This window comes from Brassica napus, chromosome A5 (assembly GCF_020379485.1).
Source record: "Brassica napus cultivar Da-Ae chromosome A5, Da-Ae, whole genome shotgun sequence".
Classification (NCBI taxonomy): Eukaryota; Viridiplantae; Streptophyta; class Magnoliopsida; order Brassicales; family Brassicaceae; genus Brassica; species Brassica napus.
Window position 1 is genome coordinate 19,115,606 of NC_063438.1, and position 19,908 is coordinate 19,135,513.

Consider the following 19,908-nt stretch of genomic DNA (forward strand, 5'->3'; position numbering starts at 1 on the left):
GTTATGACTCAAGTCTAAAATATTTCTGAAAACTTCAAAATATATAAGGATATTAACGTTTTGGAGAGAAAATTGAAGACCTTAATTATAAGAAAATTGTTACATCTTAGAAGAAATTGACGGAGCTACGATGGGCCACGTAGTAAGAGACAGAGAGAGAAATGATCACGGTCTCGGACGGAATAAGCATGGGCGTATATGGATCCAACTTAACTAACTTCCAGAAGCAAAAAGAGATGTGTAATGAATGAAACCTCATGTTACAGAAACGAACGTAATGTTATGAAGTTTTGCTGTGAGCCACATGATTTTGGCATTTTTGGGAGAAGAGAATCTTTCTACGTGTTTTACCAAAACCACTAGGCAAAAAATGTAGAAGAGGAAGTTGTGACGAAGAAGAACGCCACGTCATTGACTAATTGCTCTTTTTCATTCAAAAGTTTTCATTTTATGCGTGGGGCAATCTAAGGCAACGTGGTTCTTCAAATATCGCAACTTCATTTTTCACTTTTCTAGCCTACGTGTTTCTTTTCAGAGCGGCCAAATACTACTCAGTTGTCTTAAATAAATAAGCAAATAACTTTGACGTCCGAAAATGTTGGATTATAACTTATAAGATAATAAGCATGTTCATTTTCCATGACTATGAAACGTATACATAGGTTATGTTCGTTTGTATGCCGCAGCAACATGCAATTTATGACAAAAAGAATTATTTATTTATTATCGCAGGTTTTGTGATTTGTGTAATCTGCGTCAATTTTTTCCATTTTAACCGCTATATTTTCCAGCGATTTGAAATAATGATTTGCGACTAGTTTCGCATTGCAAAACAGCGAAATAAACATGTGATTTATGATTTACAATTTAATCTCGCGATAACAAAATGAACAACAATCTCCGATCAATCTCAAGTCGTATGCCACATATACGGCCAGGCTAGTTTTGTGTAGAAACATTTTTCAATAGACGATTTCCTAAACTAAACGAAATTCGATTACTAAACATGATGGAGTCAGTGTCGGCAATTAGTCAATTTCGAACATTGAAAACTAAATTTTAAACTCAAATATAATACAAAATTCTATTTTTGATAAACGCTATTTGAAACTATTTCTCTAGCCTATTTATTTGTATACCAGTTAATATTTCATTGTGTGTATGCCGACAAGCATCTTCGCTTAAACACTCACACTAAACTTAAGTCACGTGTGTCATAGTTCGTATAATTATTATAACAAACGAAAGCAACGGCTAAGATCTATTTCTCATGTGTTATCGTTTGACGATTTGTTATTATAATTTGGAGAAATAACTAATCAAATGGAAGGCTAAAAATTAAAGAAGGTTCAGGAAACAACTCGACCTATCATTTCTCATCATCCTCTCCTATAAGTAGATACGTTGATCCTTCATTAATCATATCAAGCTTCTACTGAAGATCCAACTTTAAGTTTAACCTTTGTTTCATACTTCAGATCCTCCTCTTTCACTCAAACACTAAAATCTTTAGAAATGGCAACGGCGTCGTTTAACATGCAGTCAGTCTTCGCTGGTGGATTGACCACTCGCAAGATCAACACAAACAACCTTTCTTCGCCGGAAACTTCCCTAATCTCAAGAGGAACTTCCCGGTGGGAGTGAGATGCATGGCTGAGGTACATATACTTTCCTCAACTTTGTAAACCCAACGGTCACTCTGTTAATATGAAATCCTGACCGTCTGTTGTTTGACTTTTGCAGGGAGAACCAATGAAGGATGAGTCTACACCGTTGACATCGGCGGCTCAGCCATTGCCTAAGTCATCGTCCCCACCACCACCTCCTCCTCCTACTAAGCCAAAGGTATCATTTTTGTATATGTTAGTATCATTCTGGTTATTAGTTATTTTCTCTCATGTTTTTTTTTTTTTGGGTAAAATTCTCTCATGTTTTTGTTATTTAGAAACAATTCAAAGCTCCTTTTGTTTCATAAAAGTTAAACTTTAAATAACCAACACTTAATATATCTTCTTTTTTTTTGATAAAAGATATAACACTTAATATATCTTTGTGTTATGATTATTGTTAACTGTTTTGTAAATGTCGACCAGATAATTAAATACATCATTTATATATAATACTACGTTAAGAAGGAGAAAGGAAATTAATAAACTATGGATAGACACAAATTATAACCAATACTAGACATTAAGCAAAAGTATCTTCTAAAATACTTTTAAAAAGTTTTAAGTGTTTTAAAATACTTCTACATTTTAAAATACTTAAGACAAACCTTTCTGATAAGTACTTGAGACAAACTTTGTTTTGTTCTTAATTTCAAATTTATAACACACATCTTGGAAGGGTTATGAAGTAATGTGTTGATAATTTTGTGATGGTTAAATATAGGTGAGCACCAAGTTTAACGACTTGCTAGCGTTTAGCGGTCCAGCACCAGAGAGAATAAATGGCCGTTTAGCGATGGTTGGATTCGTGGCTGCCTTGGCAGTTGAACTTTCGAAGGGAGAAAACGTTTTCGCTCAGATCTCCGACGGTGGAGTCTCGTGGTTTCTTGGCACGACGGCGATCTTGACGCTTGCGTCCCTTGTGCCACTTTTCCAAGGCATCACCGCTGAGTCAAAGTCCAAAGGTTTCATGACATCAAACGCTGAACTTTGGAATGGACGTTTCGCAATGCTTGGTTTAGTCGCTTTGGCGTTCACTGAGTTTGTCAAGGGTGGAACCCTCATCTGAGGAATATAGTTTTGGTTTTGCCCCTGAATTCTGTAAAGTAAAATCTGGATTGCTTTTTATGTCATCATGTTAAGTAATAGTGATGTATGAAAAACTTTGGGTTATAAAACATATTTATAATTATCTTTGCAAAACAAGTAACATTCTTATAATCAGTAAATAGTGCTAACTTGATATCATTTAAAAATTTACAGATTCAAGAACTTGAAAAGGAATTCATATATGGGCAACAAGAGTTATGGCCTGTCATTTTAGTTGCAAACCTAACGAATAACACAGTACACCATTTCACGAATTATGCACTCTTGTATTTATTGGTCCATCAATTACATGTGTTGTTTCCAGCTGCTTATAGTTTTCAAAAAGACCAAAAGCCCAAAAGACCCGTAATTTAGTAGAGATTTAAGAGGTTATATAGGTTGTGAATCAAAAACGGCGGGTCATGCACTACTTGATCGGCTGCTGGGTGGATGCGGATCAACAAAAGTTTGAAGCAGACGGATGCGGATTGTAGATTATAAATGCTGAACAGACGCTGGTCAGCAAACATATTTAAAATCGCTAATATCCACCAAAAGATAAAGCAAAAATAATATTATCTAATTTAATTATACATATTATATAATGTATAAATATACTCATCAAAAATAATTTGTAATTTTAAAAATATATATTAATTTATGAAAATACTTAGTTTATATAATTAAAAAAAACATTTTAACTAAAATATATATAAATTATTATTTTAATTTAATTATTTGGATTTGCCGGTTATAACCCGATCACTCAAGCAAGGCGGAAACAGATATTTTAAACTTCTGTTGGAAAACAATTTTGAAGAAAAAATTGCAATTCAGAAAAAAAATCAATGGTTTTTAATATATTCTTTTTCATTTCATATTAAATGTCATTTTGACATTTTTCACGGAGATAAAAAAAATTGTGTAATAGACTAATATATTTTTATTTAATGTGTGATTAATTAAATAAAAATAGTTTAAATAAAAGCTTATTGGTTGTTCAAAAGAGTAAAGGATGAATTTAATGTACAAAGTTACATTGAAATCATAGAATGTCATTTATTTTGGAACAAATTTTTTTACCTAAAATGACATCTATCTATCTATCTATCTATCTATCTATGTATCTATCTATCTATCTATCTATCTATGTATCTATCTATTATTATATAAAAGGGTTTGAATCCCTCTTAGGCCATCCAGCTCAGCATCCAGCTAGGAAACTCAGCCTTCTTCGCGCTGCCACATGTCCATGCTTCTCTGTGCGTCGTTTCATTTAAACGAAGGTGACACGAGTTGGGCTCTGGTCGTGACATGGGCTTTTTGTTGTTGGCCCTTTGTGTTTTGTTTTTCCAGAAGAGATGCGCCAACCCTAATCCCGAGAAGAAAAAAAACAACTCCTTCTTCCTCTTCGATGCGGCGGCGATGAGGGACTTTCGAGTTTCTTCGTTCTATCTGAAACGGTTCAATTAATGGAATCGAATTGACTGTCCTCTCCACGATCCATCCTCAATGGTTTGCAAAAGACGGTCTCAAAACGGTATAAATAGATGTGAGTGTTGCTCTCTTCTTACTCATACTCTCTTCGTAAATCTCATATCTTTCTAAGCGACTGTAATATGGCTACCAGAGTTTTCTTCTCAGATTTGAAGTCTGGCAGCAAGTGTTCATCCGTCGTCAAGGCGAGACTCTTGCGATACTGGGAAGCCCGGAATGTGAAACGCGGCGGCGAGTTGATGTGGGTTGACATGTTCTTGATCGACGTTAATGTAAGTTCTTATTTTTTGTTTGCTGTTTTATAAATTTTGGCTTCGATCATCTGTGTGAAGTTTGTTTTTAATTTTTTTGTTTGCTGTTTTATATATTTTGGCTTCGATCATCTGGCTTGATTTTGTTTCTGTGTTATGTCAATACGGTGCATTCGACCATAATGCAAGCCACCGTCTATGCTAACCGCCTTCAGAGATTCCGGTCTAAGCTCGCCGCCGGAAAGATGTTTTCTAAATTCTATATCCGGTTTTGATGTTGCCCGGTGTGCTCAGAATTACCGTCTCACCGACTCTCCTTTGCTTGGTTTATGTGGCCACCTTTTGTTAAGAATAGATTACTTTAACATTCTGGCAATTACATAATCAATCTGTTAACGAGACGACACAAATTTTAAATAATGATTCCACCTTTGCAGGCCTTGAAAGACAGCCTAGAAGAGTTCTGAAAAATCATCAGAGCAATCAGTGTTTGAAGCAAATTTACACAACCAGATAAGTAATCTATTTACTCAGGTATATAGCCTTATCAAAATCTCTAATCCTTTTTTCCACTCACTTTTAAAATTATAATCCATAAACATCAAAATCTGATCAAGCTATTGAATCCATATGTAAGTTAAACATCTGAAAGCTCAAGTTTTGTGATGAAGTTCTAAACCTTCTAAAGTTGAAAAGATATACATATAATTGAATTGGCCTTTGACTTTTAACAGTTTTTTTTTTGCTACTATTAATATCATTAAAGTGAAACAAGATTTACATCAAGATAATCTAATTTTAGTGTTGCCTAAAGAGCTTTCGGTTCTTCCTTGCAGAGATCTAGATACTGTTCTTGATATCGTGATCAATATTGTGAAAAATAGTTGCAGTGGAAGTGAGGTGTTGTTGTGAAGAACAATGTTACCCTGTTTCCAAATATGAAACACGACAGCTTGAGACACCATTTTCCGAAGGAGGAGCCGGTGCTTCCATCTCATAGTAGCAGCAGAAGCAGAAACAGTACTGACGTTGGAATTGTTGGCATGATTACTTCTGATCCATGCTAGCAGTTCTCACCAATTAATAAACATTTGCAATGATCCGCTTATACGTGAGAGAATCATACTCCATATCTGAGCTATAGTCACAGCTGAGAAGAAGGTGATCTATGGTTGCTGGATCCCGAGAACCGAGGTACCTTGCTGTTTGGCTGCGTATGTTTGATCTGAAAATATTTAAATTCGTATGTATACATACACAATTGGTACTATAATTGGTTTGTTTTGTGATACATTATTATTAGTTAATACAAAGAAGGGTCCATTTCCGTTGACCAAACATGTGAAAAACAAAGATGAACAAATGAATTGAACACAATAAAACTAACAACCTGACAAGAACATAAATTAAACCAAATGATCTAATCTTAAACAAATAGATCACAATATTTACATTCTCAAAATAATTACAAACATAGTCCACTATAACCACATCAACCGGTGAATTTGAAATATAGCTAATTGCAACTGAGAATGAGATCAAATATTTTTACATCAAACAATTTTAATTGAAAGGGAAAATAAAAAGTAAAAAATAGTAATCAATAAATAATGATTATCATATAATTTATAATCAAATTTTCAAATTAAAAGAGTATTAGACAAAATACATAAACTCAATATCAAAGTTTGACTATTGACAAGGTAAACTTGGGATGCCGAAGACAAGAGATAGAGACAAGAAATTCATCATGAATTTGAGATTCATCTCTTTTCATTTTTTTATTCTTATTCATAAAGATGGCCTGATTTGCTTGATTAAATATAAAGTTTTTTCCTTTGAGGTAGTTTGCTTTCGAGTTTGTCATTTAGTTTGGTTTTTGTCTAACTTTTCATTTGTCATGGCTTCTCATAAATTGGTTTGGAGGACAATAGCATTCAGTTGTTTGGACAATCACTATAATATATTTTTTTATCTAAAATACTTAAAAATTATTTGAATTATTCGAATTTTTATCAGAAAATCTAAAATCTGATATTAATGCGAAAAACTCTTCTTTTTTTAACCTTTTAACCCAAATTAATCGAAAAACCAAAACCGACCTGGAATAGAATGGGATCCAAAATTATTTTTGATATAAGCCGGTCTCCAACTTTGTTATCCGAACCAAACCGAAATCACCAAACCTAACCGAAACCGAACTGTACTTTCTAAATATCTAAACAGATTTTAAACCTCTAGAACCAAAGAATCAAACTGGAATAGAATAAAATACAGTGTATGCAAACCTAGACACAAAAAATCATAACAAAAATAATAATCTAGATTACAAGTAAAATATATTCCGCCCGAAGGGCGGGCCGACTCTAGTCTATATATATAAAGTTGGCTTTTCCCCTTCTTATGACATGTGTAGGGGGGGGGGGAGTTTGTTGACATGTGTCCTCATGTTTGTTTTTGTATTTTAAATCTTTTTTCTTTTTGGATTATTGCAATTTGTTCCATCAATTTCTAATTATGTACTATCTAATCCTTTTCACACTTATTAGTCCCTAATATTCAAGAAATATATAAAATAATATAAATATATATATTTTTAATATTTAATTTATTTATAATAAAAATAGCATAAACTTTCACCATTTTATTATTTTTACTAATTTTTATTATTTCATTTACAAATTATATATTTATTTCACTATAAATATCATAAGATAATCAAACTAAGAATAAGAAACTAGAGCACCAACGCAAATAACCAAGAAAGCGGGTCAAAAGGAGAATAATAATCGAAAGGCCAAAGCCACAAAGAAGCGGGAACATATATGCCTAAAGCACCGGAAACACAATCAGTAGCTAAAAGGTAAGAAACACCTCACAAACTAAAACAAGAATATACAACACGGTCATGCAAGTGAAAAACCACAAATCTCTGGATAGAAGGGACCAAAGCTCCAAGAGACTAACTCCGCACACCTATACCAAAAAAAACATGGAAAGAAAAGAAACAACTTGAGGGAGGGAGAATGGAAGACAACCACCAAAAAATCAGAGACTAAACTTGAGACCAGAGATAACCTTCCAAGCTCATATAACATGCACGAACGAAAACATTATCCAAACCGCGAGTGGAAAACATGGTGAAAGGGAGAGCAACCAGAGATGCGATGAAAGTTTCAAAGAGATGCGAGAATAGAGAGGGAAAGGGAGACGAAACGAAATCAGCAAACTATGAATCCGTCCTCGAACTATGAAAGAGAGCATATATGTCAGAACACCAAAAACTATATCTTCAAAACCAAGACGAGCAGAGACTATTGACGGTAAGCCAACGTTGAGGAATACAACATCAAAAAAGACTAAACTCTGACCCAACCAAGAAGATGTAGTTTCTAACATCAGCTAAAATCTAAGGAAGAAGAGGAGCAGTCAATATTGACTGGAACAACCTACAATGCCGTGAGAATCAACCGAATAACTGAAAACTCATAAACCCGATCTACAACAAATACCATATAATCTCACAGGTGAAGAAGACAAGGAAGAACAAGAGAAATATGTAAGTCTTTTTCCGGTGATGGTGAGAACCACTGCACACCAGAAATGTAACGAAATACATAGACGGTGATGGCTCAAGGTCAAAATATAGGGAGAGGGCAAAAAAACATCTTAAAAGTTATAATTTTCAAAAATATGAAAAATATAATGCAATTTTGACGCTGAAACCTTTAATTTTAGAATCAACAAAGTTATTGAAATTCAATATTCTTTTATGTTAGATGTTCATTTCACTATTAACAAGTACTATACACACAACAACACATTATTCGAAAAAAATAAACACAAAATATATTAACCTATCATCTATTAGTACATAACACACTAAAAACACCAAATAATAGTTTTAACAAATAAAAACGACAACATAATTACATTATCTAAAAAATCATGTTTTTAGCAATAATAAAAACAATATTCTGCGTGAAGCGCGAACACCCCCTAGTTTATTATGAAACAGAGGGAATAGTATATAGCAAAGAAAAAAGAAAGGGATGGATGAAGTTTGAGGACTTCAAAACAATGGCCTTATCTGAGGATGACCCTTTGATATTAAGGTCAGCCTTCTGGATTAGTTGGTTGATATGAATTCAGATCAGAAATGCAACAGATTAAGAAGTGAGAAAAACCAATTGCTAGCGAAATAAGTAAGGTTGATGGGCCTTGATATCCAAAAATTGGACTCATAGGTCTCACTGGAGCCTTCATTTTCTAAACCCACTTCGAAAATAACAGTGCTGTTGGCAGCATTACGAGCATAACCTCATCAGACGAGACCATTTCTCGCACAAGGGAATAAGGATTACTTATAAACAGATCTGCGTCTTGTTAAATCTGATGATTTCTGAATACATGTGTTCTTCTGGTCAAAATATATTTGGTATTTATGTTTTTTTCTTAATGTATAATAATTAACTAGCTATAAATATTTGATACACATAGAAAAGTATAGAAGCCCAAATCAAACAATTAAACTGTGATATCATTGATACTTCTATAATCATAAATTAAGATTGTGAAAAAAATTGATGGTATTTCTAAAGAAAAACTTAACCGTATATATATACTAGGCATAGGTAGGTTTTCGGATTGGTTGGAAAATTTAAATAATTAGCATTAATTATCTAGAAACCGTATTTTAGTGTGATACGTTGAACCAATATTTATGTAAATGTTCAAAACTACCACAAACATATTTGGCAAGTTGTTTTCAATGGTCAAAATTATAGACTTGGTGACAAAGTATACTATTATCTTAAATTAAAATTACCATATAGAATTTCTTCAAAATTTTGTACCAAGTTTAAAAATTCGGTGGAAGCATTAACTTGGCGGAAACGTTTCTTATTTATTTAAACAGCCTGGTATAAAAAAAATTAATTTAAACTTACCAAAAGATCTTGATTCTAAAATTATGTATCACGAAAATTTGGTTCAAAATTTAGGATTTTTATTTTCTTCTAATGGTAATAATACTGGTAGTTTACGATTGATCCTCCTTCAGCTCAATTGAAATTAAAAAGAATATTTAAGCGATCTCAATCCGAAATAAGTAGTTGTTTTCTAATTAAAAATATTGTATTGGCAAATTTAAGATTTATATATGATGGAATTGTTTTTATATGTATACATTTTTTGGTTTTTTATATAAGCATATGTATGTTGGACCGATACATTTGGATATTTTCTTTTACTAAATTATCAGTAAATAAAATTTATATATTTTCGATTTTGAAGTTACACTAATTTTCAGAATATCAGATTTTTAACTTTCTTTTTTACAACATAAGATGGACAATTAAAATATTAAAAAGACAATTACAAATCGGATTAAGTTTATAATTTGAAGTATAGTTTGGTTATGGGCCCATTAAGAGAACAAAAAATTTTGCAGCCCGACAATTATTATACTTAAGGCTCAAACATAGAAAGATGATAATATTATTTGTTTGCAACCGATACTTTGTATAGGATGTAAGTTAGGTTAACATGATATATATCATTAATTACTATGAGTGGTCATTATTAATGTTTTCCTAGACTACGAAAAATAGTTAGGTAGGTGCCAAATCTTTTTCTTAATATTCAATATAAATTTCATAATTTAAGTTCTAAAGAATTGTGTTACAATAAAACAACTTAATATCAGATTGATATCTGAAGCCATTATTTTTTATTCGATTTTTTGATTCTTAATACAATTTGATTCGTAGAGAAATAGAATTTAGGAACTTGTTATGTTCTGGAATCAAAAAAGATATTGAAATGTCCTTTAGGTATTAATTAATTTGGAATAAGACTTTCTTTCTCTAAGCAGAAGCCTGGAGGCATTCCAGTCTTCCTTTTCCTTTCAGGACTTATCCTAAACGCCTGGCCCCTTCTTCTATCTTATCTGCTGCCTTGCTCCTCGGCTCCATACAGCTCTCCGCGCTCTTTCTTTCTGTGTGGGATGATGCCGGGGAGAGAAGGGAATGCGTCGAGGGGGCGAACAACAAAGTCTGCGTATTATGACAAATAAACAAATAAATCAAAGACTTTCTACAAAAAAAAAATTATTCATATATTTTTTATTTTAAAACTAGGTTTCGGTCAGTTGAGCTTGAAAATGACTATTCCTTCATTGAATTTTGTACTACTCCTTATATAAATTTTTGTATACGAGGAATGCCTGAGAACCGAACAATATTAATTTTTTTCTTTTATTAACAAAACAATTTTGAATAGCTGCATCTCTTTGCTATTTTTTTTTTATCAAAACGTCTATTTTCTATTAATAAAAAAACAACACTTAATAAAATCATTACTTTTCGATTTATAGGAAAAAACATGCAAAACTTAGGCCATAATATATAACAGACTTTGATTTAAATTGTTGTCCAAGTAATACGGAATAAGAGTATATCTTATATATATATTTTTAAAAGTTATTCTGTTATATCACATATAAATCAACCTTGATCCATTTAAAAAAAGTCTTATTTAATGAGATTGCCGAGTATTAATTTAATGAGATCACTGAGTATTAAGTTTATCATATCATATACATTTATATTTAGATTAGTATAAGTTTTCCTTTCAATTGAATTTTGGACTTACTAATTTTTAATTGATTCTTATGCTGCCACGTATGCAAAATTGACATCTTAATTAAGCGATACATAAACAATGTTGTTTTTAATTAAAACAAACTCTTAGTATACAGGGCCACAGGGGATTCTCATTTTGTATGACAATTTTTTTTTTTGCAAATTAAATATAACAATTTTAATCTGTAAGTTAAACTATCTATACGTTTCACCTGAGACCAATAAAGAGATCAGCAGACAGTAAAATTTAAGTAATCCAAAAGAAGTGTGTGAATCTGATATGGGCAAAAAATTTAAAAAAATAGCCTCTACAAGTAGCATGAAGAAACGAGAGATGGGGCGATGACTCAGTGAGTCATTGATAGCACGTGCTTACGCAATCTTAAATTCAACAGACAGCGACTGGAACACAATTTGCGTGACTCCCACTTATTACCATTGTCGTTTGCTTTTCCCTTTTCTGTCCATTCCTTAATTAATCATGTATCATGATTCATCCCCCAATCTACCATTTTGTGTTTGTTATTTTTATAGTATTTATAAACTTAGATTCATGATCTAGGTGTTGATAACTAGATTTTGTTCTTTTCAGCCACACATATATAATATTTAACATGTATTCTATTTTGGTACATAATCGTTGCACATATAGGTTACACAACTTAATCATGTTACTGCAGAGTGTATTCAATTTAATATAAGGTGCATATTATATGCTAGCAAGTTTATCTGCCAGTCTGTTGTGTCGTCGGAGTCTTATCCCGCAATTTGTTATTATGTCCACCATATAATCTCATTAGATTATCCATGGAGATGAGTTCTTTGGTTGCAGTTTCTTTCCATGATTATTATTGGACGATAATTTTCGACACCATAGATTACGCATTGCTGATATTTTGCTGATCGTTTTTGAAATGAATGTGTATTTAAGGATTTTAAACATTTAAATGATACCCTTATCTCGATTGCTAAAGTTTTGATAATTACATCCATAAAGCAAATTGGATCCGATGGTTGTCCATTTTGGTTAAATATTCTAGAGAATGATTATCATAACGGGATCAAAAAGGCCAGTCAATACTTTTCCATTTACGCAGTACGATACAAAAAATTAGTTACTTCTATAAGAAATACTAAGAATATATGTGAAAAGGGGAAAGTAAAGCCATATAGTTAAGTGTTAAAATGAAAAGCAGAACCGTGTTTCAGGGTTGAATTACAATTTTTTAACAAGTCGAGTGTTCTAAACTATTAGAGCTGCGAGTTATGAATTATTGTGGAAACTCCTTCAATATCGAGATGTCATCCACTAGTCCACCGTAATTTAGGTCACCAGTACGGTTTTATCTATGTTGGTTATTCTATATACAGTTGGATAATTGATTCTTTCTTGAAATTATTTGAGTATACGCATAGCAAATTAGAAAACAAATACATGTAGTTTAGTACTTTGCGTAGATTTACAACGAATTTCATTATTTTCCTATGAAATATAAAAATATCAAACACAAGATATTTTTAGGACCATCTACATAGACACATATATGATCATTATATTCCTAAGAAGATAATGAATCTTTTGAATTAAATTTAAAGTTCAGATTATAATTCCAAGTTGCGAAGCATATGTTAAAATGTTTTATAAAACTTTATTTCCAAAAAAAACATCAAAAGAAACAAGAACAGTGATTTAACCCCATCAACAAGTTAGTCTATGACTCACCTAATTGAATAAAGCGCTTTCAGAAGGATACCAGATGATTCAAATGATTAAGTACTCTTTTCAAGTTGATCTCAATTAGTTTGAACTAGAACCCAAATAACCAAGTTGTTCAATGAGCACATCAACATTTTCTTCAACTCCTTCAAAATCAAAATTTTGACCTTCATTTAACATATCTTCCCAAAAACCCTCACCATAAATCTCATTGTTCACCTTTGGGTACCCTTCTTGTTCTTCTTCTTCATCTCTTTTCTGAACATCCAAGACTTCTTCTCTAGTAAACTGATCTCCAAGTCCTTGAATATGCATAGCAAGACTGTCCAACTCGGACATCTCGAATCCAGACAAGTCTCCATACATTTCTTGTTTCATGTACGCTGAGGAGGATCCAGCATCATTTCCATACCTTCCATAACCACCTCTAGCACCACCATCATCATCATCATCATCATAATCTTCCACAGTAACCACATTTCTTGTCCCTTGATCGATCGGTCTTTGTCTCTTCTTGCTGATTGCTTCTTCCATCTCCTTTCTTTTCTCTTTCTGCTCCATGAGTTGTTGAAGGAAATCAGGATTCTGCATTGCGCGGGCGAGGAAGCTCATCATTTGCTGTTGTTTTGATTCAGTTTTCTTGAGCTTCTCTTCAATCAATTTGAGATACACTTTGGTGCTTTGTTGTTGCTGTCTCAGTTTCACTAGCTCCATCACTAGCACTTGTTTGTCTCGTTTTAGGCTGTCCATCTCTCCATCTAGACCATACCTACCAACTTCTATGCAACAGTTGTCTAGAGAATGTTCTTGTGAGGATGATTGAGGTGGTTGTATTTGATTATTGCTACTTGTCTTTCTTCTCCTTATTGTCTTGAGGAGATGCTTTTGCCCTCTAAGAAACCCTTCATTTGCAAACTCCCACCGATCCGGATTCACTTTTCTGAAACCCTATTTATAATATTTTATGATTAGATTCAACCCCAAACTCGTCTTAATAAAAAAATAATTATTTCACCAAGCCAAAACAATTCATGAACTCTAATAATTTCATTCTCTTATCATATGTATTTTATGCAACTAGAGATGAGATAGAATCGTCACATTTCACTTCAATATTTGTGTATAAATATATATAGTGAGATAAACAACTTGGTTGCATATTATGTTGTAGAAAATTTTCTTTGGAGATTTGTAACAAACAAAGGTTCAAAATTTGAATAAGCTCCGTTTCAAGATTTCAAGAGATCTCTAGAAACAAAAAGAGACAATAGTACACAAGTGGGCTGTATAATATTACTAGGGGTATTCCGGCGCTACGCGCCGGGTTCGTACGTTTTGTTATCTAATAAGTTGTTAAGGATTTGGTTGAGTCATTTGGTATTTGATTAGTGATAGTAATATATTTGTCTCTTTTGAAGTCGTTCATCGAAAAGATGAATATTGTAGTTTGCTGGAGATTGGGGTGAAAGTAATTCTTAGATCTGTTGGAGCTTGGGTTGAAAGTTATTGTTTTATAAGGACGTAGGTTCAGAAGATATTAGAGCATCATTATTGGTGGGACTTATTTTTGAGCCTTTAACATTTTTTTATTATTACTTTTATGTTTAGGGACTAAGCTAAGGACTTTTCTAAAAATAAGTAATGACATATATAAAAGAGAAGTTTAAAATAAAACATATAAAAGAAAAGTTTAACATTAAAATTGAAAACACAAGAAAAATTACAAAGTGACAAAAAAAAACATGCGTTTGAAGAGATCGATTTCGAGATCAGGTCTTCGCCATCGAAGCGAACCGACGCAGGTCGACTGAAACATCCCTTAATTAAGGCCCGTTTGCAACGTCCTTTTATCTTTTTGATTTATTTTCAACCCAAAAACGATAAGGGTCGGGCCCAAGGGACGCCGATAATGATGCCCTTATATGGGAACAGAAAGAGAAGGGTTAGTAAGTATAATATATTATTGATTAATTGTAGTTTTGTTTGAGCACTTTATAAGGGATAGCAAACAAAGCATAGCGGTACAAAGTGAAGATCAACAGAAATCTAGAATTCGGTAGCATCGGTACAAAGTGAAGATCAACAGAAATCTAGAATTCGGTAGCATCGATCCGTTATCATAAGGATACGATGTCATTGTTTGAGAGCTTAACTTGGTACTTCGTACATGCTGATTATACCAAGATAGATTTTATGGCACTGGTGATTTATATTTGTGGTATGTAAATTTGAGTTTCTGATTTGAAAACGGAGTGGTTTAATAAATATAGAAATTTGTAATTTTGAGAAAGTAAAATATCTAAATGGTGTGAAAGGGATAGAAAATATTAAAAAGAAAATATCTTATTGAGGACAAAAATGGCAGAAGTCATATTGTAAATGAGAACCCAATAAAGCCTTTTATTTTATTTTTATTAGGCAGACATCATATAATAGTTGAAAGCTTATAGTATCTGCAGATGTTATGTTGCGTTTTGTTTTTCGCTTTTTAGCGGATAGAGCCAGTGTTGTTCTAAACATTGATAATATCATAATACATAGAAGTCAGTATAAATAACACAGATCCTTAAGTTCTAAACGTATAGAATAATGCAAATGGTTGACACCTTAGAGTAAAAACGATCAAAATCAAACAAAATCAAAAATTTATTATATTTAGTTAACCGTTTCTAAATCAAACAAAACAACAATCTAGTATAACTGTTCTGAACTAAATAAAACTAATAAATATGAAAATTATAAACAGATCTGATTTCAGTTTTTGTAATCATAGAATGAAAACAAAACGAACCGAGTTTTGTACCCCACGTTTCTCCATGGGGAAGTGAAGAATAACAGCATCAGAATGAGGAACAAAAGGGGTCCCTGGGAGAGATACCTTGCCAAGGAAGGAACGTCCATTAGTAGGTCTGTTTTGACTATAAGCCTGACCTTCAAGAGTGAGATAGTGAAGTCCAGATGGATCTGAGATGTTGAAGAAGAAACTCTCGTTCCAAACCGGGGCTAAGTCTCGATCGTTGATGGTTGTTCAGTGCTTCTGACCGTCGAAGTATAGTTCAACGAAAGCGTTTGTGGTTCCTTGACCGTCTCTTGGGAAGAGATTGTGTGATCCGATCACGTCTACCCCTAGCTTTAGATTGCTCGTCTTCATGAGATCACCGATCTTATTTTGTTGGATTTGATGAAAACTTATGAAAACGATTGCTCTTTGGTATGTTCTGTAAATAAAGTTGCAGAGCATACATTGTGACATGTTAAGTCTGTTTGGAGGGTCAGAGGAAGAGCAGCAGCGTTAGATTGAGTGCGGGTCGAGTCATCTACGGTCTGAATCATTACACAAATGTCATTTAAAATGGAATTCTTGACATCTTTTTTTTATATACGTTCAATTCATATTTTCCTTTAAGCAGAACATTTCTGACTGAGTACCAGGGCATAAGCATATGAAAGACGCAGATCAATTATGGAGCAAGGTATGAGCAGTCATGGTGCTTAAACATATAACAGCTGTTGACATTGTCCACATTAAAGAAATGTTTGAAAAAATTCATTATTATATCCGTTGTTCAAAACTTCCACTATCAAAACAACATCTCTATTGTGACTCCACCGATCTTCGAACATGGGACTCGTAGATGTATCTTGAAATTAACAAAGAATATTTAAGGATGCTATCTATTGTTTATTGGTTAGATCTTTAATTATTGGAGCAGGATAGTATGTGACTTACTTGTACTGGAAGACGACGTTACGGCTCGAGAAGGGGGTGGTGTTTCGTCAGGGTGTGGGTTAGGCGAAGAATCAGCCGGGAGAAGAAGAACGATAGGATCCCTAATTCAAATGGGGCACAAATAGAAAATGGGCTCAATTTTTTAAAAAAGAAGCCAGGCCCAATTCTAAAACACAGCATTTCACCGCAAAACGGATCGCACGTGAACGGTAGGGATATCAACGCTGAGAAACACCATTATCACAGGATGTCGACAGGTGGCACAAAATGCCCCTCCCTTCATGCTGACGTGGCAGCAGGAGGTGAGAGAAAACCCTGTTTTATATATATAGATGTCTCGAGATTTTTCGGAGAACAGTGATGCCCACTTGCATTTATATATACACACACACTCACGAATCCTTCAAACAATCATGTATATAATAATTAACACTAATTAACTCTGATGATATCAAAAGAGACGCCGAAAAAAACAACAATCAAAAGCTAAGTCTCAAGAATTTGGTTCAAATTTTGACTGCACCACAGTGAATGAGGGAAAATTTTACATTAATCAAGCTTTTCGCACAAAAGTTGCTGTCACGATTTGATTGTGAGTTGTTAGATCTATTCAGATTCGTGCCATACACAGAATCATACACACACAGACACAGACACAGACACATAGATAGAGAGATTAGAACTTACATATGTGTTGAGCTGGCGAACAAAGCTAGAGAAGTTATTGTGCTTGAAGAATCTGGGGAGGAGAGTGGTGGAAAAAGCTTGTGGATCCCAGACAATGAAGCTGTTTTTGGCTTGGCTCCAAGACACAACATGGTTGGTTCTTGAATCTTCGACCAAGTCATATGTCTTTGTCAGAAATGGAGGTGGGCCTGATTCGTGGAGACCTTCTATTGGCTGTGGAGAGCTTGATGTTGTTGGATCATTTGGGACCATGGAGGTTGAATAGAGGTAAGAATAAGTTGAAGAAGATGGTGGTGATGGGGAAACAATGAATCCAGTAGGAAACTCCTCTTTTATGAATCTGTATGAAGGATCCATATGTGGTTTAAAAAGTTTAAATGTCTTGATGTGGTTTTATTTCACTAAATGTGAATTTGTAATAAAGGAAAATGTGAAATGCTTTAAGAGAAAACTGAAATTGAAAAGTTGAAACTTTGGAGAAAATTGCACAGAGAGATTGTGTTTTTGTGTGTGTTGGAGGTTTGGGGTCTGAAGAAGAAGTATATATGGAGAAGATAGGAGAGATGAGAGAAAGAAAGAGGGAGACACAAGGAAGCAAAAGGGTTTGTATTATATTCAATTTTTTAATGAACTTTTGGTGATGGATTCCTTCTTTATTTTTTATTTTTTAAAAATATATTATTTAAATATTTTCTTTTGTTAATTTGCGCTTTGTGTTGGCATCTAGATAGTTTGACATGCTGGAGCTAAAAGCAAATCCTGAGATATTTTCTATACTCCCTAATGTGATGAGTCACTCTTCATTTTTCTATACAAAATATGCAAGATCTTGATTAATAGCCTTAGCCTCTTATAAATATGTATTCGTGTTGCCTTGTGATTGGTGCAAGATGAGTATTTAGTGCATGTATTTACACCCGTCAAGATCCTTCTTATTTTACACAAACATATCCTTTTCAAAAAATTATTGAATGGGAACGTTATATTTATTCAAAACCGAAAACCTTATGCTAACCTTTTTTCTATATCTTCGACTTCAAATTAAGACTTGTATTTCAATCTGAAAGTAATCGAATAATAATATCATCTATCTTATTAAAACTCAAGTACAAAATTGGAGTGTTTGGAGACTTGAATAGGACTATTAAAAAATTTGGAGTATTTGGAAACATGGATTGCAGTCTTTTTTAAAAAAAAAAATTTTGTTTGAAAACAAGGATAGTAGTATTAAGAAAAAAGGTAATGGGCTTATGTTTTTTAAAAAAATTGAAAGTTATCTAGGCCACTTTTAAAATATACCAAAATGGGTCAATCTAATTGCTTAAATTTTTTTTTTCTAAACTAACCATAAAACAAAATTTAAACTTTATATACATATTTCAAATCAAAATAATAATTCAAATTTGATTTATATCAAAAATTGATTCAAAAATATACATATATTCAAAAATGGATTTTTACTAAACTATTTTTCAATAACCATTATAAAAAAATATTGTCAATATATATAAGAAAAATATAATACAAAGCCCAATTTAAAATACCAACTCAAATTATGGTTTTTATATTTCATATTAAGTTTTAAAAATATAATATATGTAATTATTTATATGATGGTATGTATAAAATACTATTAATTATATGATTACTTATATGATGGTACATATAAAATACGATTAATTATATGATGATAAAATACGATATATAATAATGACTAGGGATGGGCTTTTGGGTACCCATACGGGTTTGGTTCTGATCGGTTTGTATTTTGGGTTTTCAGGGTCAAAGATTTCAGCCTTATTAGAATGTTTCTAAATTTTGGTTTGAGTTCGATTTGGATCTTTGCGGGTTTGGTTTGAGTTTGGATAACTAATTTAGATTATTTTTAAAGTCTTAAATCATTATATATTTTAAATTTCTCAAAATGTATAAATAAAATAATATATTACGTATAAATTTGAATAACATATGTCATAATACTTAAGCTTAACATATCAATTGGCTTGATTTAAAATTTTGGATACGGAATCAATAATTATTTTAAGTATTTTTGGTGATTTGAGTATACTTTAACTATTTCAGATATTTACTTTTGACTATCTATATATATTTTCAAGTATTTAAACCAATTTAAAAGTATCATTTTTGATGTTTTATATACGTTAAATCCAAAATAATTAATATATATAAGTATATAAATCTATTTTTAGATAAATTCGGATACCTAAATACTTCGGTTCGGATCAGATTCGGTTCTCTAAATAACAAAATTTTGAATAATTAGAATATTTAATCAATTTATGTTCGGGTTTGGTACTATATTTTTGGATCGGTATCGGTTATGTTCCTCAGATTCATTTTTTCAAATCCTAATAATTACATGAAAAATAAATATTAACATATTTTTTAAAATATACACCCGCGCGCCTGCGCGGGTCAAAATCTAGTCTATCTTATTAAAACTCAAGTACAAAATTGGAGTGTTTGGAGACTTGAATAGGACTATTAAAAAGTTTTGGAGTGTTTGGAAACATGAATTGTAGTCTTTTAAAAAAAATTAATTTTGTTTGGAAACAAGGATAGTAGTATTAAGAAAAAAAAGTAATGGGCTTATGTTATTAAGAAA

The 19,908-nt window shown here is 32.5% G+C and overlaps 1 protein-coding gene and 1 pseudogene across 1 annotated transcript; one reads left to right on the forward strand and one right to left on the reverse strand.

Moving 5' to 3' along the window:
* Positions 1-1,404: 1,404 nt before the first annotated feature.
* Positions 1,405-2,859, forward strand: LOC106455063 (annotated as a pseudogene).
* A 9,871-nt stretch (positions 2,860-12,730) lies between these two features.
* Positions 12,731-18,281, reverse strand: LOC125608767 (heat stress transcription factor A-6b-like). The gene is made up of 2 exons (XM_048779237.1): positions 17,283-18,281; positions 12,731-13,813 (listed from the first exon to the last, which is right to left on the reverse strand). The coding sequence occupies exons 1-2, from the start codon at positions 17,637-17,639 to the stop codon at positions 12,947-12,949; spliced, it is 1,224 nt and encodes a 407-aa protein (XP_048635194.1). The 5' UTR covers positions 17,640-18,281; the 3' UTR covers positions 12,731-12,946.
* Positions 18,282-19,908: the final 1,627 nt, after the last annotated feature.